Source organism: Choloepus didactylus, chromosome 22 (genome assembly GCF_015220235.1).
Source record: "Choloepus didactylus isolate mChoDid1 chromosome 22, mChoDid1.pri, whole genome shotgun sequence".
Lineage (NCBI taxonomy): Eukaryota > Metazoa > Chordata > Mammalia > Pilosa > Megalonychidae > Choloepus > Choloepus didactylus.
In genome coordinates this window covers 22,576,012-22,596,851 of record NC_051328.1, presented here as the reverse complement: position 1 = coordinate 22,596,851, position 20,840 = coordinate 22,576,012, and the positions used below count along the sequence as shown (strand labels likewise).

At 41.0% G+C, this 20,840-nt stretch overlaps 1 protein-coding gene across 1 annotated transcript in view; it reads right to left on the bottom strand.

Annotated features, from left to right (window-relative positions):
* Positions 1-3,806: 3,806 nt before the first annotated feature.
* The window catches only part of CTCF (CCCTC-binding factor), a 38,925-nt gene continuing 21,891 nt past the window's right edge, over positions 3,807-20,840 (bottom strand). The window contains 11 exon segments of the mRNA XM_037815653.1: positions 3,807-5,317; positions 6,414-6,450; positions 6,452-6,576; positions 9,959-10,094; positions 10,637-10,819; positions 11,294-11,454; positions 13,020-13,169; positions 13,843-13,963; positions 15,545-15,678; positions 18,426-18,596; positions 18,939-19,728. Of these exon segments, the coding sequence (XP_037671581.1) occupies positions 5,133-5,317; positions 6,414-6,450; positions 6,452-6,576; positions 9,959-10,094; positions 10,637-10,819; positions 11,294-11,454; positions 13,020-13,169; positions 13,843-13,963; positions 15,545-15,678; positions 18,426-18,596; positions 18,939-19,719 (2,184 nt within the window). The 5' untranslated portion in view covers positions 19,720-19,728 and the 3' untranslated portion in view covers positions 3,807-5,132.

Here is a 20,840-nt window from a genome sequence, read left to right as displayed (position 1 = left end):
CTGCAGCGGAAAGTACTTGCTGTTTCCTGCCAGGCCGCCCCCAGCCCGGCTCCACCCCGCCCCGGCCTCTGGGGGCAGGGAGGTCTTGCCCCGGGTACTGGGTTGTGGGAGGGAGGCAAGGTAGAGTCCCAGCGGCCTGTCCGCCCCGTCGCGTAGGAGCTTCTCCGCCAGAGCAGGCACCGGGGTGGGGAGTGGGGAGGCCGGGAGGTTAGCGCGCGTTGCGTGTCGCTTGAGGTTCCTGGTCCTCTACCTTCGCCTGCACCGCAATCCCTGCCGCGAACACCAGGGGGCGCCGCCGGCCCGGGGATCCCCGCGGCCCAGCCGCGTTGGTCCCCCTGACCGACTGACAGAAGGGGCGCCGATCCAACAAGGGGCTCCCGGGCTCTCCCAAAACCCGGGGTTCTGCCCTGTTGTCCCTAACCTGGGGTCCGTGGGGGTCCACAAACCTTTCAAAGCGCAGAGAAGGTACTGGGTGGGCTCAGACACCCTTCTCTGAAGCAGAGGGTCCTCAGCTTTCATCAGGTTCAGAGCCAGGCTGGGACCTGATGATGGGGTGTGCCAGGGGCCCTCAAGGGGCAGCCTTGGATTAAGGCCTGAACCCAAAGGGCTTCAGGGAGGGGTGGGTTGACTCACGAGCCAAGGCCAAGAGCTGGAGAGAACTGAGAAAAAGAGGAGCTCCAGGAGAGGGAAGCTAGTGTCTCTAGGCCTGGGAGAGCTCAGAATGTCATGGAGTGGGGCCAGCCAGCAGCATGCTGCCCTATAAAAAAGCAGGGATCTAGATTCTGGTGGCTTCACAAGAGGGGATTAAATCTGTTTTCTTCCACTTAGGAGACAAGGCACAGCCTTCCACCTTGCCTGTAGCACACCTACACCCGGAGAGGTGAGGGATACTAGGCAGTGGTCCTTTAATCCTTTCTCCGTCTCTAGAGACCCCTCCCCGGCCTTAGGGCTTGGAGACAGTGGGAACAGCATCCTTCTGTCAGCTGACCATTCACAGTCCCTGCCCCCTTCCCCAAATCTCACTCCCTACTTGCTGAGGGTACTCAAAGGCTGTGACAAAACAGAAAGCAGAGATTCCTTCCACCACCCTATTGAAATCTAAACTTGAGGCCCTTGCCCACCTAGCTAGCATTGCTTTTGCCATGGCCCTCAGCGATGCCGATGTGCAAGAGCAGATTAAACACATGGTGGCTTTCATTGAACAAGAAGCTAATGAGAAAACAGAAGAAATAGATGCAAAGGCAGTGGAGTTTAACATTGAGAGAGGTTGTCCTGTGCAAATCCAAAGACTGAAGATGATGGAATAATGAGAAGAAAAGCAGATCGAGCAGCAACAGATTCAGATGTCCAATTTGATGAAACAAGCAAAGCTCAAAGTCCTCAGAGCCAGAAATGACCTTATCACAGACCTACTAAATGAAACAAAGCAGATTCAGCAATAGCTCAGGACACACAGGTGAGGATTCAGGTGAAGATGCTGTGGTGGGTTCATTCAAAGGCGAGAAGAAGGCCTGATCTGCTGTCTCCTTGTTTTGAGAGGAGCGAGTTAAGGATAAAGATCTAAGACTACGTCTAACAACAGAGTCCACAAGCTGCTTTTAGGTGAGAACTCAGTAGCTCTCATCCACTTACGGTATGACAAAGTGGCCAAAATGCAAGTTCTGAAGGCAGATTGTATGAATTTAAGTCCTGGCCGTACCTCTTACCACCAGATATTCCGCACTGAACAAGTTCACTTCTTTGGGCTTCCAGCTGCTGTTTTGTAAGCTGGAGCCAATAATTTACCTTCAAACATGACAATTAAAGCTTATTAAGAGAAGCAATCCCAATGGGCCTGGCACTCCATGAACGATCACTTGCCAAGTCTGGTGTGAGATTCAGAATGGAATGACAGAAAACCCACCTCACTGGGATTTTTTGTTTAGAATGACAAGGATAAGAGAAATACAAAGAGGGAATAACTGCCAAAGGACCTGTGTTTGAACAACTCTCCAGAGGAGGGAATGCCGAGGCCAGCAGCAGCACTGGCTGGCCTCGGTCCCCTTGTCCGAAGACTGCTCCAGCACTGGGGGCAGGCAGGAGGCTGCTGAGGGGGAAACCAGGAACAGTGTGATCAGGACAGGGGTGCAGGGCTGGCTGGTGGTTGGCATGGTAGTGACAAAACAAACATGACAATGGATATTGGAATTGGAGACCAGGAGAACACATGGGAGGTAGCTCTTACAGATGACAGTCACTCAGTGAGAGGGAGAGAAGACTTCTCAAGCTTGTTCAAGCTCATCTGTGTTCAGAACAGCATGACAGTTTGCGGGTGCTCAGGAAATGCCAAGAGCTCACCACAAGGAAAGAACGAGAAGCCCAGCCAGAACAGGATGCTCTCCGCAAATAGGTTTATAATACGGGACTCAGACCAAAAGCAAATGGAGGACTCAGGTGTTTGCTGAGCTGGGCAGCAGTGGCAGAGGCGATGCCAGTCTAGGTGTGGAAAGAGAATAGATTATTTCTTTATGCCAGGATCAACTATGGTATAACACTGAGGAAGGAGCTGCAGACAAGGTAGGAAAACTCCCCAGCAAAAACTCTCTTACATGGCATGATGGTGGGCGAGAACTCGCTTCTGCTATTGAAGATTTTATTTTTAATACGGTCAGGCAAGGTGTTTCATGAACTATGCAACGAGGGATCCCTTTTTGGCCTTAACTCCCTCATGATGTCACTTTTCTTGCGTTTCTCCCCACCAAAAACAAACCCTTTTCTAAACTTTTTAACAATTTTGAGTGTCTATGATCAGAAACATAAAGCTGACATAGTGAAGATTCAGATAAATACCTCATTATTTGCAAAGAGATTTTCCATTATAAACCAAAAGTTAAAATTTAAAAAAAGTTGCTCCACTGAAACTACTCAGGCAGGAGGCAGTCTGGCCCCTGTGGGGCATGAGCCCACAACTCCATGAAGACCCGGAGCTCTAAAAGCTTGGGCCACTAACATTCAGTCCTAGGAACTGACTTACCTGGCTCGGAGTCCAGAGACTCCAAATTATATTTTCCTGGGAAATTCAACAGCATGGATAGCACAAACCAGACAAAGGATGCACACATCTTCTTTATTTGTTACCACTCATTGAAAATTGGCAAATTAGAATTGTGGTTTAAAAAATTCCACAATTACTGGCTGAAGCAATCTGCCCAGAAATGGCCCATGTGGCTATGACTTTTCAATGATGCATAAGCTTCCTATCATGACTCCCTTTCCATCCTGTTTTCCTATTGTGCTTGCTAACAGCCTTACTACCTAGGAGTCTCTTCCTGCAGACTGTGGTTGTGCATCTGTCTCCCCTTTCAAATGAACTTCTCTAGGGCAGACTGGACCAGCTTTTCTCTTCTCCCCTGCAGCTGGCAGAGCTCAAGGTCCTGATCTCAGTCTTCCTTGAGATGAAAGTCTAAGGACAGTCTCCCATCAACCTTTTCCCTAAGGAGCTCTGTGGCTCACCCCCTCTGCATGGGGAACCCACTCTTGAGTGGCTGTGAACACTTACGGTGGACCATGGAGACCTGGCAGCTCTCCCTCCACGAACATACACACTCTTGGGGAGTTGACGTTGCAGCAAGATACACTCAACATCTTGTCATTTGCCTCCTCCCATCTGCTAGAGAGGAAGTGGCCATCCTTGGGAACGCAGCATGTCTCTGAAGGGCCAGCAAGACCCCACAGCCTGGAGGCAGCATGTGGGCTCTGCTCAGTAGAAGGAGATGCTCTTCTGGGAAGGCTCCACACCGCAACAGGCAGGAATCACACAAGATGGATTGTTTGGAGCACTTGTTAATTCGTTATGATTTATTAGCTGTACAGCAGTAAATCCTCCTCCCCAGCTTCCAACCCCATTACATATTTTATTACAGGTCTCATGTTGGTGTCCTAAAATAATGAGAAATATCACACAGTACAGCTAAGTACAAAATGCATCAACCTAGAGTCTGATAGCTAACTGATGGATCTCTTAAAAGCAATACACAGAAGAAAAAAGGGTTTGAAATCAGCAAGACTGAGGCTCTCTAAAAAACACATTTTAAACATGTGACAGTTCATGTGCAAGAATCATTTTTTAGTTGGTTTTGCTTCACATTATTATATATATATTTTTTTGAAAATTCAAAGTTTAAATTACTGACCTAGTGAAATTTTCTGGCCCAGCTTTTAAGGGCTGCTGTGACCCACTCATAATCACCCTTCTGCTTTAGCAGAGGATTTAGAAAACATAAAATTCAGCTACAAACAGAGCAAAGAAAATGTAAATGGGAAATCATAACTCAAAGTTAATTGTACAATGTTCAAATGCTGGCTCCATGGGCTGGCAATCATGATCTTCCACGTGGGTGAACGTCACTCGCCGGCAGCAGTCTGGGTGCCGTTCTGCTACATGATTGTGATCCAATTCTTCGTCAACATTTACACACTACGGAGTCTGTGGTAACTTAATTTGCAAGTAATTAAAATGCTGGGTTTTCTTACACTGCATTTCTTTTCAACCTCTTAATTAATGGAAAAGATTAAAATGTAAAAAAAGTTATTTACAAGCTTGACCATACCAGAAACTTTGCCAAGAAAGAGGCAAAGCTTTCAGGAAAGAAACCAATCGTAGCATGCCATACTACTGGTGTGCAGCTGACTCCAAGGAAAGGGAGTCAGGGAAAAAGCAAAAGCAAAAAACAGTTTAAAAGTCTAAGTCCTTCCCAAGTCTGCATTTATAATTAAAAACTCTCCTGGGAAGAAGACCATAGAACTCTGGGAAACCCGGAGGCCATTCTGGAGTGGTTTACCATATCAAAAAAGAGGGTTCAATGTCTGTTTCCATCTAAGAAAACTAGTTAGGCGTCAACACTGTCCTCAGCACTTCACAGTAAACCCTCAGGGACTCAGAGCATTCCATGATTTGCTAACATCAAACAGCAAGTTCTAGTTAAATCACATTTTTCTAACACCATCCTTGAAGTTTTAGTTCTCAGTATGTTTGGTAAAATGGTGTAAAATGATGCTTTTCCCAAAGCCAAAAGAAGAAAGGGAGAAAAATTAAGATGCAGGCCGTTTAAACACAGCCCAAAGCAGTCTTGGTGACGAGCAAGGCCCCACCATCACCGGTCCATCATGCTGAGGATCATCTCGGGTGTGAGGTCTCCGTTGGGGGCGTCTGGGGCAGCTGGCTGGGTCTCCTCCTCCTCCCCCTCCACGGGCTCCGCATCTGGCTCTTTTTTGACTTCAACGATAATGCTCTCAATTGCACCTGTGTTCTGGTCTTCAACCTGAATGATGGCTGTTGCTGGCAAAAAAAGAGCATGAACAAAACAAAGGCTACAGTAAAGCCCCCAAAGACTTAACGCTGAATAGGATGTCAGCAATATAGGAAAGCCTTAGAAGTAATACAGAAAAGGTCAATTAAAAAAAGACTTAGAGACCTAAAGTGTGCTCCAATAAAGAAACTATCAAAGAATGAAAATGCTGGCATTCATTCTTACAAGCTTCCCAAATTACAAACTAAAATCCTTACTTTTACTTTGTGTCACAAATTTGACTTTTACAATAGTTTGAGAGACAGGCAAAAACTCAGACAGCATACCTACGAATACTTCAGAGAATGGATGCTGCAGGTCTGCTTTATAGGTAGTGACCCCCTTACAACAATCTCTCTTCCACCCAGGAGGCTCCCACCAGTTTGTTCACTCAAGTGTGTACAGGCGAAAGAGAGAGGTTGGTTGATTCCCAGGGTCTGTTAACCACCTCTTCTATGATATGGGGCCCAAGGAGAGCATTAAAGATACAGATTAAGGTCTGCATTTTTTTTTTAAAGGGTCCGCCACAGTGACTTAACTTGTTGACTTCCAGAAGGAATCTAGGGATCCATGAGTAGAAGAGACCTGACTTCCCCAGAGCCTGTAGTAAAGTGGTTTGAGGTGAAGGGCAGACACCTCCACTGTGCACTCTCATAAATCAGGAGTCAGAACTTGAATTCAAAGGCCTGAATTTCTCAGGAGGGACAATCACAACACAAAAATTGCTTTATCCCTTCATCCTTTAAAATTAGGCTTTTCATTCATTAATGTATCAAACTCTGCCAGCTGACTGTGATTTTGGCTGTTCTGCAAAACCCTCCCACATTAACAGCACCCATCTTATTGAACATAAGCACCCTTCTACCATTCTTCCTTGCTGAAATATAACAGGCCTCTAGAGACTTCCCCAGATGTTCCCCAGTAAAAACTCCTAAAAGTTGCTTTCTGATAGTCTGTTTCCAACAGACCTAACTTGTTCTCATGGCTTAGTTCCCATCTCCCCAAAGAACAAGAACCCGTCTGGCTTCCCAGCATGTCGGGAGAGGATGCCAGCTTACTGAGCACTAAGTGAGACAAGCAACTTACGCTGGGTCTGTTTAGGCTGGTTGGTTCTGCCGGGGGGGCCGTCCTCTCCGCTTCTTGGCAGGTGGTGGGGCTGGGGTCACAGGCTCTGGCTCTGGCTCCGGTTCAATTTCCACAGCAGGCTCCTCTTCATCCTCATTGTCATCAAGGTCTGGCTCAGCATTTTCTTCTCAAGAAATTTTGAAGAAGAGGTGGAGGGGCAAGGAGAAGAATGGTAGAGAAAAATTAATCTCATACTTTGACGTCTACTTACATAATTTATTTATTTTCTTTATTAAGAAAAGCCCATTTAAAAATGCTTTTGCTGGACTATGTGGTATCAGCATTAATATAATAAGCTGATACTGTAGCAGATTTAAGCAAATCAACCTGAAAATTATTATTCACATTTTATGTAAGTGAAGCAAGTCATTGGTACTTTTTTCTTTTAGCTTCAGACCTCAAAATAGTGGGTTTCAAATTCTTAGAGGCAACTCCATCTCAAATCAATTATATAACAAAACCACCCACAAAATAGTATTTAAGTTTAAAATAAAACAAATGTTCCCTCTAACTACTCCACATAAAGCAGAACACTAAACTTGAAGATGTGGTCTTGCTCATCTTCAAGTGGGTGGGAGGGGTGTGTGTGTGTGTATTTGTCAGGGCACAAGAGAGATGTTCCTGGTGCCCTGTAAGGTTCTATTTACTAGGAAAAGCAGCAAGAGTTCTTTTGGGACTCTTATTAATTTTTTTTAAGGCCAAGTTTTTGGACTTGATTTAATTCTCAGTTATACCAGACCCAATGGGTCATTCTCAACCATCTTCCCCCCATCCCTAATTGCTTTAACTGTCCTCTTGGTAAAATAAGTGATACATATAAGTAGAGAAAACTATTATGGAAAGAACACTGACTCAGTTATACATGTCTTTTATATATGGCTTTGAGTCCCAGATCTCTTACTAGCTGTGTGACCTGGGGCAAATGACCAAACCTCAATCTCCTTGGGTAACCTGTAAAGCACTCCCACTTCACAGGAATTTGGGGATCAAGAGGGTTGAGATAATGCGAGCAATCATGCTCTGTAAGTTACAATGCACAAACACAGCTTTTATTTATATGATGCATCTCAATTTAAAACTTCTCCATTATTCCATTTAATCTTCACTACATTTAATAAGAGGTTTTACTCTCATTTAAAGAAAAATTGAGAAGCTAAGGGATCTGCAAGGCACAGCTGAACCACAGCAGGTAGAATTTCAAACCTCTGACCTTGGTTTGCGGCTCTTCCTGCTGCCCACACCTGCAGGCAGGGAAACAGTCCCCCCAACTCTCCAATTTGTACATTGCCCACATTACTACAAGAAGCACAAGTTGGGCACATTCTTTCTCTGGAACTAATTGTTTAAATTCAGAGATCTGGGAATAAATTCTTAATCTTCAGGACAAAATGCCTTATTTGTCAAATAACAAAAATCCTAAGTGAAAATCTGGGGAACATACTGGTATGTGGCAATGTGTTAACAAGATGCTTCCCTGCTGAACTAAGTCAAGCCCCCTGTTGCCTAAGTTGGCCTGGTGCCTAGAAAACTGAAAGAATTCAGCCAGAATTGGGGGGAAAAGCACACAAAGAAAAAGGTTATTAGGGTTAAAGGCTTATTAGCTTGGAAAAATTATGGTAAAAAGCCAAGAAAATAGCAGTAGACTCTGCAAATGGCCAACAGGCAGAAATTCTGAGTCAGGACAAATATCACTGTGTGGCCTTCGTCAGCAGTGGGATGCAAGTCCAGACTGACTCTCCATTTCCCTAGGAGGGTTAAAGAGAACTAGGTACAAGGCCCAGAACTAAACTCCACACTCCACTAATCAGCAAGGAGAAGACAAAAAGAATTGCAGAAATCTATTAGGGAGCCAATGATCATCTCTCTAGCCTGAAGATGCTTCTGGGAAAATATGATTAGTAAGGAGTGAAGCTGGTCTTGTTGGGGATGAACCACAGAAGTGAACATGGCAGTAAGATGAGAAAGAACAGTATGAAACAGAGGCTCTGCAACTAAGAGCATCTGCAGGGATCCCCAAACTCAGGGTTATTTGGCCCAGGTATCTGCAGCCTTCTGACATTTGTTGGTAGTTTCCAACAGTCCATGGCAATAATTTCTTAGCCAAACAAAGGGATCCCACAAAGATTCTCAGTAAAGAATATAAATTATATAAATTATGCAAATTGACATTTTAAAGGAAGCATACTTAAAATCCAGTGACTGATGAAGACACTGCTGAAAATAGACTTTTCACTAAAAAAGGCAGCAAAAAATAAATTATTCGTATGTTTACTGGGAGAATATTATCCCAGAAAAACTTAAAGTCCTGAATAGCAAAGTGAAGACCTTGTTAAAATAAACAAGATAAAACAAAAAAACAAAAGGGACCTTGTAACAGATCTAAATATAAAAAATTTGGTGCTTTGGGTTGATGAAAAAGTTTTGGTGATGGATGGTAGTGATGGTAGCACAATTTTGTGAATGTAATTAATACCACTGAATTACATACATTAAAGTGATTAAAATGGGAAATGCTGTATTGTACATTACCACAATAAAAATTTAAAAACCAGTACCTTCATGAGTATATTTTACAATAAAACCAATATAGTAACTGAAATGCTTTAAAATTTCATTCCCTTTCCATTACTTATAACAAACAACACAGAAGGTAAAATGAGGAGTCACTAGAAATACATTAGGAACCGTTTATAGTCTCTCCATTAATTTCTGAAGAAGTTAATTCCAAAAAACAAAATCCATCTACATGTTTTTCCATAAAAATATTAAATATCTAGTCACAGATGTGCCTTCTCACCTATTAGTATCCATAATAGATAGAATCCAACACTTTTGAATATGTTTTTGTGATCAAATGTGACTCTCTAATTATAAGACACTTGTCCTCCCTCCCACTTAATAAGGCCAAACATCTCTAAGCATACTTCATGCTAGGATTTCATGACTAAAAAGGCAAAGAACGCCCCAAAGAGCATCAATAGTAGGAAAATAGGCAAGATTTTAAATTATAAATGGAGAGGAAAGTAGGAAGGGAAAAGCTGACCTTAACTGATTTGATGAACACATCTCAAGGTTAGGCTGACACAGGCAGTCAAACCGTAAGCTGGTCAAGATGCTTAAGCAACCTTCTTCATGTCCATTAGATTCATTGCTCAAATCTAGACCAGCTTCCTAAATGTAAAAGTTATAAACATAGAGGAGAAACTCTGCTGGCCTTAGAAGATGACTAATTTGAGAACTTCATATATTCTATTGAGTAAAGATATTAATTTTGCTTTGGATTTAACTGAACATAGCATGAGATATTACTGGGCACTGGGATGCCATGAGGGAAAAAGAAAAGAAAATCCAGGAATAAACTACCTGCTGCTGTAAATATAAACAGACATACATACATACACACATACTCACATATACATACGTACAAACATGCATACATTCATTAACTGGAAACTGGGGACCATAATCTGCCACGTGTAACTAATATCAAGAAACAAGCCACTTACCACTGTCGGAAGAGTCTTCTTTTTTAGAGCGCATTTTTCTTTTTCTTCCACGTTTACTCTTCTTTGTTTCTCCTCCATTTTCCCCTTCTACACCATCTGGGCCAGCACAATTATCAGCATGCCTTGCCATGGTATTCTAGCAAAAGAACAAAACCCTCTTTCACATTACTAAAAAAGCTTAGACTGAGGTGCCAATATTGGAAGTTCTCTTTATTTTAATTTAATAAAATCAAACTTGGGGGGTATCTATATAAAGACTGAACGTCCTGGTATCTGCTAAACATATCCTAAAGATGCTCTTCCCAGACAGAGGAACGGGTCTCAATCTGGAACAGGATTGGAGAGAAGAGCACCTCAGAAACCAAGGCTGAGTGCTCTGAGGAAGGGCTCATCATCCTGTGGACAGGAGAATGAGGAAGCCAGGAGACCAAATCCTGTTCTGTTCCCTGCAGACATAATAAGGGAAGATCCAGGACGGCCTAAAGGGGTAGTATGGGGTGCAGTTTTCAATTCACCTAATGTAATTAAACAGTCAGATCTACTCAAAGATAGTGAGTTTCTCGGTAGTGGGAGGGTTCACACGTGTGTTTATTACCTCAGTGGAAAAAACCGCCCCGCTTTGCAGTGGAAGATCAAGAAGGTGATATTTAACAGGAGAAGTGAAGTTCTGACCCTTACCCGTCGTGTAAATGTTTTCCCACATTTAGAACAGACGAAGGCTGCAGGGACAAAGTTGGGATCATGATAGCGTTTGAAATGCATGTCAAGGAGCTGTTTCTGGCGGAAGGTCTTGTCGCAGTGGCTGCAGGCATAAGGCTTTTCCCCGGTGTGGGTGCGTTTGTGCATGATCATATGCCTCTCCTGAAACAGAGCCAAGTGGCAGAAGAGGCCTCAGAGTCTGGCTGTGGGGGTGCTCCCAAGCCCCCACCTGCAGGCTCCTGGTTAACAGGCTTTTCTCACCCATGGGTCTATTAGGCTCAACACTGCTTACTGAGATGATAAAGTTGCTCACTCCTGCTGGGCTGCTTCTCTAGCTCCCTCCCCAAGCATCATGCCCTAGGACCAGATTCCTCCTCTTCTCTAGTTCTGGACTTTGTTTCCAGAGGTCTTTAAGAAAGAAGCTGGTGGTGTGCATCACGGGGAGTAAACTGTGACTAAATACAGTATCAGCTGGAGACTGGGAAAATACAATAGAGCGGCATGACCTTTGATTTTGTTGACAGTTTTAAAACCACACTTTTAAAAACAGCCCCTGTATGAGAAGCATAAAAAGCCCTTTGATAAATCCTGACACTGATGAGGCATCAAGTGCTTTCTAACTCTGAAGATCCTTACCTGTCTGCAAGCGTAATCACACTGGTCACACTTAAAGCGTTTCTCATTCTTGTGTGACTTCTGATGCTGGATGAGGGCATAGCGCTCATGAAACACAGCATCGCAATAACGGCATTTCTTGCCTTGCTCGATATAGGAATGCTGCTTTCGCAAGTGGACACCTGAAAGTAAAATAAAAAGCCCAGTCTAATTTGTGAAAACACAAACAAATACTTCAACAAGTTAATAATATATTTTCTTGTTTCCTGAAAAGTATTACTCTGGTCGCTAGAGAAAAAAATGAATTAAAAGGAGGAACAGATATGGGGAGATGGTTAAAACTGCTGAAACAGAACAGGTGAGGAAGATGGTGGTATGGGTGACGATGATGACAATGGAGACGGAAGGGAGGGGAAGAACTTATGTGAGACCTAGCAAGTTAAACCAATAGGATTCAGTGACTGAATGTTGTGTAAGGAAGAGGAAGGTGGGATTAGAGATGACCTCCAGCTTTCTGGCTTGGAAAACCAGGTGAATGGTGGGGCCATTTGCCAAGACAAGGAATAATGGAAGAGGGCTGAAGAATAAGCTGTGCTTGTTTGTTTGGGGGGATGGGGGTGGGTTTCAGACATTCAATTGGACAGTGATATCCAAGTAGGGATGGGGATGATAGGGATATACTAAACTTCAAAGAAAGATTTAGAGTAGAACATAAATTTAGGAGTGGTTAGGATTTAACTGAAATCATGGGAGCTGATTAGATCACTAAGGCAAAAAGAAAAGGTTGTGCCTCACAAAAATCTAATATTTATGAATAAACAAAATGTAGTACATACACAATGGACTATTATTCAGCTGTAAGAAAAAATGAAGTTATGAGACATACTGCAACATGGAATAACCTTGAAGACATTACGTTCAGTGAAACAAGCAAGGTACATAAGGACAAATATTGTATATCACTTATAAGAGGTGACTAGAAATAGCAAATTTGCAGAGACAGCAAATAGATTAGAAATTATCAGGGGGTGGGGGTTGGGGGAAAGAAGGGTGTGTGTTTGAAAAAAGGAAGGAAGAAAAGAAAAAAAGAAAAAGAAATCTAACATTTAAAGCCACTTCGGAAGAAAAGGATTAAAACAGAGGAGGCTGAGAAAGAACAGCTAGGGAAGCAAGAAGAAAACCAACACAATACAGGACCTTGGGAGCCAAGGGAAAAAATGTTTTAATGATGGGGGTGCAGTCATCCACAACGAATACTGCTAATTGAGAGGTCAAGTAAGACGGGGTGTGGAATGTTCACAACATTTAGCAATGTGGGGTCCTGAGTAATTTTAGCAAGAGTCACTTTATTGGGTGCCAAGGTAGCAGCCAGATGGCAGTCAAAGTAGGAGATAAGAGTTAAACTTAGAAGGGGAAGATTTTTTTTTTTTTAAGGAAGACTTTTAAAAATCATAACTGTCACCTCCCTATTTGGGGAACTTTAACATTACCAATGAAGACTATGTCCTACCATTATAGCTCCCGTTAATTTACAGATGAGTTATACACAGGATAGAATCTTGTGATCTGACTATAGTAAGGGAAAGAAAAGACAGGAAAACACAGCAGCTAAGCAATAGCTTTTATTAAGTGGCAGGCTATTCACATACATGAATTTAAGAGTCAAACAGTGAAGTCATTTGTGGTCCTCATATTTCCACAATCCTTCAGAAGCTTTTTACCACCTGTCACTAGTTAATCTACTTACCCAAATCACTTTTTCGGGCTATGACAGTGTCACAGTGGGGACAGTGAAACTTGGCCACGTTTTCTGTGTGCTTCTGTAAAATGTGCATCTTCATGGTACCACTTTGGGTAAACCGAGCATGACAAATATAACATTCATAAGGTTTTTCTCCTTAAAAGAAAATACAGAATAAACACATTTAATGAAATGAATAGACAACATAATTTAACTGGAGGGTTATTCAGGTGGCAGATATACTAAGCCACAGATAGAATCTATTAAGTCTTAGAAGGATTGAAGCTAGGGCTCAGACCCACTGCCCTGCTCATGCCTATCTCTGGATGGCAAACAAGTCCTGAACTGCGCTGGCCATCTCTGCTCTGCCCAGCTCTGTAACAGAGTCCTTCATATTAGGAGGAGAATGATTCCTACAGCAATGTTTGCTTACCTTTGGGGGAGAGACTATGGGATGACAGGAGAACCTGTATTTTTTCTTCATAGGAAAAGATAATGCTTTAGAAAACTAAACACATTGAGTAAGGTAATCCAGACTTTTTCTAAACGTTTTTTTTTCTGAAAACTCTATGGAGTTTCACTACATTTTATTTCTTCCTTAAAAGTATCATTACATAAAGGCTCAAGCTGAACAAAACAATCCATTCTCTCACGTATATTTAGAACAATGAATTCAGAAATACGCCAAAGAAGCATTTGTCAATTATACACTACTTTCTTGTCAGTCTTCCATTCAGGTACGTAATGGGGGCAAGTGGTAATTTGCAGGGTCCTGTAGGAACCACTAAAAAGAAGCTCATCAATACAATGTGAAGGGGAGAAGTCCTACCTGAATGGGTTCTCATGTGCCTTTTCAGCTTGTATGTGTCTCTGCTGGCGTAACTGCACAAGCTGCACTGGAACGGACGCTCTCCAGTATGAGAGCGTATATGACGTTTTAATTTGCTGACCTGAAACATGAAAACAACCAAACTTCTTACACATTTCTGTTACCAAGGACTGTAACAAGAGCACTGTTGGCAAAAAAACACTTCAATTTTGGGCTCTTAAGTTTAGAATACATAAAAATCCCCAAAAATATTTCTCCCTTTTTATTATTTCTACCTTTTGTTTCTCAAATTTATACCATAATCCAAGGGAGAGCAGTGAATAGATGGGAGTACAGATCAGGCCAGACTTCAGGGGTCTCTCATCTATCTTCCTCACCACTGACCAGGCTTTTAGTCTCTAGTAGTCCCCTGCTCCCAAAACAGTGACTTTCAAACTTGATTTTAAGAAGTACTTTTAGTACTCACTAATGTTTGATTTGAAATTTTTACAAGTGTTCAAATTTTAATAAAACTTGCACTCAGAAGTACAAATTTTCACACACTGTAAGTGATAAAACAACTGTTCCTTTCCCCACAGATTTGTCTCCTTTATCGCATATTAAATTCCTTTGTGCACCAGGATCTATTTTGTTCTAATGAGCTTTCTGTCTATTCCTGCTCCAATTATCACAGTCTTCACTTACTGTATAATTTTATAACATCCAATAGCAAAAGCCCCTCATTCTTTTTTTTTTCCCTCCAAATTTTCTTAGTCATTAACATTTACACTTCTGGCTGAAATTTAGAATCAATTTATAATATCTCTTCATTTTTCTTGTCCTTGGGAAAGGTATGTGAAGTTTTCTTCATATAGGTATCAGTATTTCTTCGTTCAGTTTATCCCCAGGTCATTTTGTTGCCATTTGAATTTGAACCATTTTATAGCTTCCTACTATCGCTAGTATGTGGTAAAGTCGCTGATTTCTGTATACTCAACTTGTATCTGACCATCCCATCCAACTAAACTCTTACTACTCTAAGTTTTTCAGTTGATATTCTTGGATTTTCTAGGTAAGCAAATGTCTACAAGAAACAATAGCTTTGTCCTCCCATTTATAAAATTTTATCCCACTGGCTAGGACTTCTAGTACAATACTGAAATAATAACAGTGAAACTGGACACCTTGTCTTGCTCCTGATTTTAATGGGAATATTTCCAATGTTTCAGTGCTAATTAGGATGAGTGTATTATAGGTTTCTGGTATACACTTCTTACCATATTAAATTAGTTTTCTTCTACTCTTAACTCATTAAAATTTTAAATAGTAACAAGTATTGAATTTTGCAGCTTTGATTTGTTAATTATTTTGTTTAGGATTTTTGCTTCTCTGTAAGACATAGTTTTCTTTTTGGAAGTATCCTTATCCAAATAATAAAGTTGATAAACCTTTCATTTTTAAATGCTCTGAGCATAGTTTAAAACCACATAGACATTATTTGTTTCTTCAAAATTTGGTTGAATTTGTCTTTTTTTTTTTAATATTGTGGAGCTAGTGCTTTTTTTTTTTTTAAGGTTATATCTTTCACTCATTTCAATTTTTTGAGGCGGGAAGGAGTGTCAATAATCTAACAAGATTTTTTCACTTGGTTGAGTAACTTATATCCTCATACTAGAATCCTGTTCTACTTTAGAGAGGTACCAACAATGAGCTGAAGACTCACTTCTACACTGGCGTAATCGCACATGGAACACTTAAATGGCTTCTCATGGGTGTGTTTATAACGACGATGCCGCACCAATTCTCCACTGGTCACAAAGGCCATGTCGCAGTCCGGGCACTTGTGAGGACGAGTACCTAGAGAAAGGAGGACAAAAGAGGAAGAACAAGATCAAGGGCACAGCTAATGGCACAGAGTTCAATGTGTGACACAGAATTGCTGTAAGAGATTAGACTGGCCAACCTACCAACTTTGTAGCAGTCTGAGGGTGGCTTCAAAAACTATGGGAGGCCCAGCTGATCTTTACAATACTAATCCAAGATTAGAAACGTGTGCCAGGCATTTAACTTCTCTTAATTAACCATATGAATTTGCTGCCTTTGAATATAAAATTCTTCTTGTTCCTATTTTGTGAATATTCTGGTCACTATGGATCAAAAGTTTACAGAAACACCATTCTGTTTCTACCCTTAATAACAAATACAGAACATCTTTTAAACCTTGATGTTTTTTTCAAGTACAGGCCATAGAATTTGACTTGAGACCTTTTTGCCCAACAAATCTTACAATATTAAGACTATACATAAAGGCCAAAAGGTTGTCAATATTCTGGGAGTATTCTGGGATTTTTTTTTTTTTTTTACTACAAATATACTGGCTTACTTTCTACTTAAAATGGTTTGGAGAAGATGTTCCAAAGTTTTATCAAAAGCTTTGAAATTAGAATTGCTTTTTATGTGATTTAAACAGATCATTTTCAAACATCCATGTCTAATATTCTGTGATCGGAATGTCAATTTATTTAAATATTTTTATGAACTAATAACAGACCCTCTATATTGTTTTTTTTTCCTTTCATTCAAAGAATTTTAATATTTTTAATATATCTTCACATAGTAGACCTGTGACATAACTGATTACTTTAGCAGCCCCACCTGGACCTTCTCTAGCCACTTTATGTTCTGAAATACTGCATTAGAAATAGAGGTGACAGGAGAACACAGGGATGTTTTCGCAGGCTGTTATTCAGAAAACTAGTGACCATCTGTAATTGTGGGCTGCAGGCAGGGATACGTAAAGGGTGACAGCAAGGTAGTTCCAAAACTGAAGGAAGGCCTCTCTCTGAGAATGGAGTTAAGAAGACTCATAATGTAATGAGTGGGACCAGACATCTGCAAGATTCTCCCTGAGACTGAAGAAAAACCTGAAGAGGGAAGTGTGATTGGAATATGATAGTAACTAAGAAATTCCAAGGAATGTTCACGTTCCCATTCAATTTGCTTCTTCACACCACTGAAGATGTAGGAATGAAGGATTAAGAGTTCCTATCTGTGAAAAATGTATAGTCTGATGGTATGGATAGGTAAGTAAAACAATTAACAAGAGAAGGAAAATGGCATCCATTTCAGTAAGGACAAGGTAAGATGAAAAACTAGAATGGTCTGTGTTACCCAGTACTATTCAGGGGAGAGAAAGAGGCATGACTGATAGACCTAAGCATGATAATCAGGAAATAGGTAGACACTGCTGTGGGGCAGGGACTTCCATCAGGCTGCATCGTATGACCACCTGGGTCCTTCAACTCAAAGCTCATGCTCACTGAGCCACCTTTCAATTGCTATGGCATCATGACACAGGGAAAGATGTCACCTAAATTGAAATACAACTTCATCTAGTAAACATACATTCCTCACTACAAACTGGTGTTCTCTGATACTCTGCTACCTTACAGGTTGGGTTAGGATGAATCAGTCCTGCCATATCAGCTCTGAGTAAATGAAAAGAACTGAACTTCTTATTTTCAAAGCTGAGGACCAGACGATATATGGTGCCCAGATCAAGGCACTCCATCTTGTTAAATCCTATCACAGTGGTCAGTTGCTCTTAGTCATATACCCCCCGTCACAGCATTTTCAAACTACCAAATAAACCATTGTTATCCAGTGTCTGAGTAGAAATGAGGGAGATTTTGAAAAGTGACTAAGCCACGTCAGTCAAGAAAATATAATTGCATAGTATACTGCTTATAGGAAAATACTCTCTTGATCAAACTCATCTGACAAGGAGCTCATCAAACCAACCCAAACTACTCATCATGTAAGACGAGGTGGAGAATCTGGACAGAGGAAAGCTATTACACTGCATGAAAAAAATAGGAGAGAAGTTTTTTATTAGCATTTGTAGTCAAGTATCAAAACAAAGTACAAGGAACCCAGAAGAGAGCTTAAAGAGAGCTCCAGTGTACAGAGTCCCTCCATGTCAGAGAGATTCTGGGACCTGGCCATACCCAATATGAAGCTAATTAGAACATCCGAACACCATTACTGAAGTGTGCATGAAGCTTGAACTAATAAATGTGCGAAATGCCAGAATGAATCAGTTAGCAACACCTTAAACGCTCCATTCTGAGTTTACGAATTACTAATCTTCCCTGAAGTGAAACAACCAGAAACAGAAAATGCCACGGTTTTTACAAAGGTAGGATTTCACTTCCTAATGTGTTTCTTCAGAGTGCCTGGCAGTTTTTATCTAGGATTTTCTGGAGTCATTTTTTATCATCTTGTTTTAAAACCTTAGCAACACAATGGTGATATTTTCAGGAAATATTCCAGGTTAACTATCACAGAGAGTTTTTTCCCAGATCATCATCTTTATGTAATTTAGATTGCCACTAAATTTTCTTTACATTTGCCTATGACAAAGTCCATGTGCTTATAATAAAATCAAGATTACAAAAAGGGCACCATAAGAACAAAAAAACTTCCTTAACTTCCTGATGGAACTAACTGGGATGAGACTTAAAACCCCAAGTTTTAACCTTTGCTATGCTGTAGGGGAAAAGGTAGAGCTCATATGCCTGTCCTCAAAACTCTTTATCCAGCACCTGTGTGTGTGTTTAGGTGGTTCCTCAGGAGGGTGACTGTTCTGAATGCCCTGCCACAAAGATGGCACTTGTGTGGTCTTTCATCAGTGTGACTTTTCATGTGACGATCCAAATTTGAACGCCGTGGACATGTGTAACTGCAGAGCTCACATTGGAATGTCTTCTTTACACCTATATGCCAAAAAAACAAATCAAACAAACTTGTTGCAGGGTTTCAAACTGTTAACCTTAAATTTCTACAAATATATTTCATTAGCCTTTATAACTGAATTCAAAGGCAAGTGTAAGTGGTAGTAAGTCACAATTATGACATGCACCCAATAGATTTACTTTTCTTTTCTTAAAAAAGACCACTCCATCTGGAAAAAGTTCTTTTAGATTGTCTAAAAAGACTGATAACTACAAAATTCTCTCTTAAAAATTCCCTTTAATATTAAATAACTTGCATATGCGCTGTGTTGTGCTTTACTCCAAAATGGTTTTGTGACAATACAATGGATAAATTTGTTTTACCTTTCTTTTTAATTTTTGTTGGCTTTGGAGGCTTCATGTTACCAACCACTTTCTCCGCATTAACCTCTGACAGCAGTCCCTCCTGCTGTTCTTCCTCAAAATCATAAACAGACACATCCACATCTTTGCCCTCCTCTGTGTAACGCAGTTTGCTCTTTTTGGTTTTCTTTGTTTTTTTGGCTGGTGGCTGATAGTCTGGGTCTTTTTGCCAACTAGGATCTTCCTGAGGCGGAAGTTCCCCTTGTTCTAGCGTTTCCACCTCTCCATTGGCCCCCACTTTCACCACTTGAAACCCTTCAGGCAAAGGTAAGGTGTGACATATCATGGGTTCGCTTTCTGCAAGGCCCTCTTTAGACACTTCATTCTCATAAGCCCCCTGAAGTTCTTCCACTGACGTGGTGGCAACAGGTACAGTCACAGGAACAGGTACTTGAACAAGCTGAAGCTCTCCTATATTTATGGGCTGTTCCTCCATATTTACAACCTGTAAGGTTATAATCTGGGTATCATCCACAGCAGCCTCTGCTTCTGGAGCCACTGCACCCTCCATTACTTCAGTCTTCATCTGAAGAAGGGTGGGATCCAGCTGTTCCATCATCACCATCTGTACACTGCTATTGACATCCTGGACCACCTCACTCCCATCCGTCTGGTTTTGGGGTAGGTGGCAAGCGTCCTCCTCCTGTCCCCCTTCCCGGCGTCTCTGGTAAGTCTTTCTCTCCTTTCCTTTAATGAAAGTTTCAGACTCCTCCACAATGGCTTCAACTGCCTCACCTTCCATTTCCCCTTCCTTTATTAAGAGAGAACATAAATTATTATTTAAAATAAAATGTGTCTAAATGAAAACACACAATATATTTTTAAATAAAAAGACCCTTGATTGATGAATTAGGCATCAACAGTTGTTCATATCACAAAAAGATTACAGATATTATGTGCCTCCTGATGAACAAAATACCACCTATGAAGTAGTCTTGCCAAATAAAACAAAACAAAAATATCTGAAACTAATCAAGCCTCTATATCCAACTACCAATTAACAGGAAACTGGTGACACAGGACATTAAATTATACTACAGGAATAAAATCAGTGAAATCCAGACTGAGGAAACTGCAGAAGAAACTACCCAAAGACACAGCAACCAATTACAATATATAGATCTTCTTTGGATCCTGCTTCAAATCAACAAATGGTCAAAAAAAGATATGACATGAGACAACTAGAAATTTCAACTCTAATGGATATCTAATGTATTAAAGAATTATTAACAAAACTAGTTTAAATCATACATTTCTTCTATCTATTTCTGAATACACTTACAGAGGGGTAAATTCTACAGGAAACATGCTCCATCACAGTGGCTTTTCTGTTGTTGTTGCTGCCATTTTGGGGAGCCAGAGTCAGAACTTGGATCTGGACTCCAGGAGTCCTGCTTGCAGTCACCACACATCACCACCTCCTGTGTCACGCCATCAACTTGCCATTAACATATTTCTCTCCCCTATGAGATCATGAGTTTCCTGAGGACACGTACACATCTTACAAGATATTTTTACTCTCTAGCACTGTGCCCAGGTTGGTAAGCACTGAATAAAAGTGAATTAAATATATAATAAAAAAACAGGAAAAAATTAAAACAACAACAACAAAACGCTCAGCCAATTCAGTTTCTGGCTCTTATGTCCTGTGAGTACTGAGAGTACCCAAATACCTAAGAGAAAAATAGGTCTGAACAATTATCTAATTCAAAACAATAATTTCATCTAACAAACAGCCACAAATTATTGCTCCGAATTAGGTTAATTCAAAATAGAAGTTTAAAGTGTTTTGTAATCTTGATCTAGTCTCAAAACAAAGCTTTTGCTACTTCCATTAGAAACAAACTCAGTAAACCCTACCAT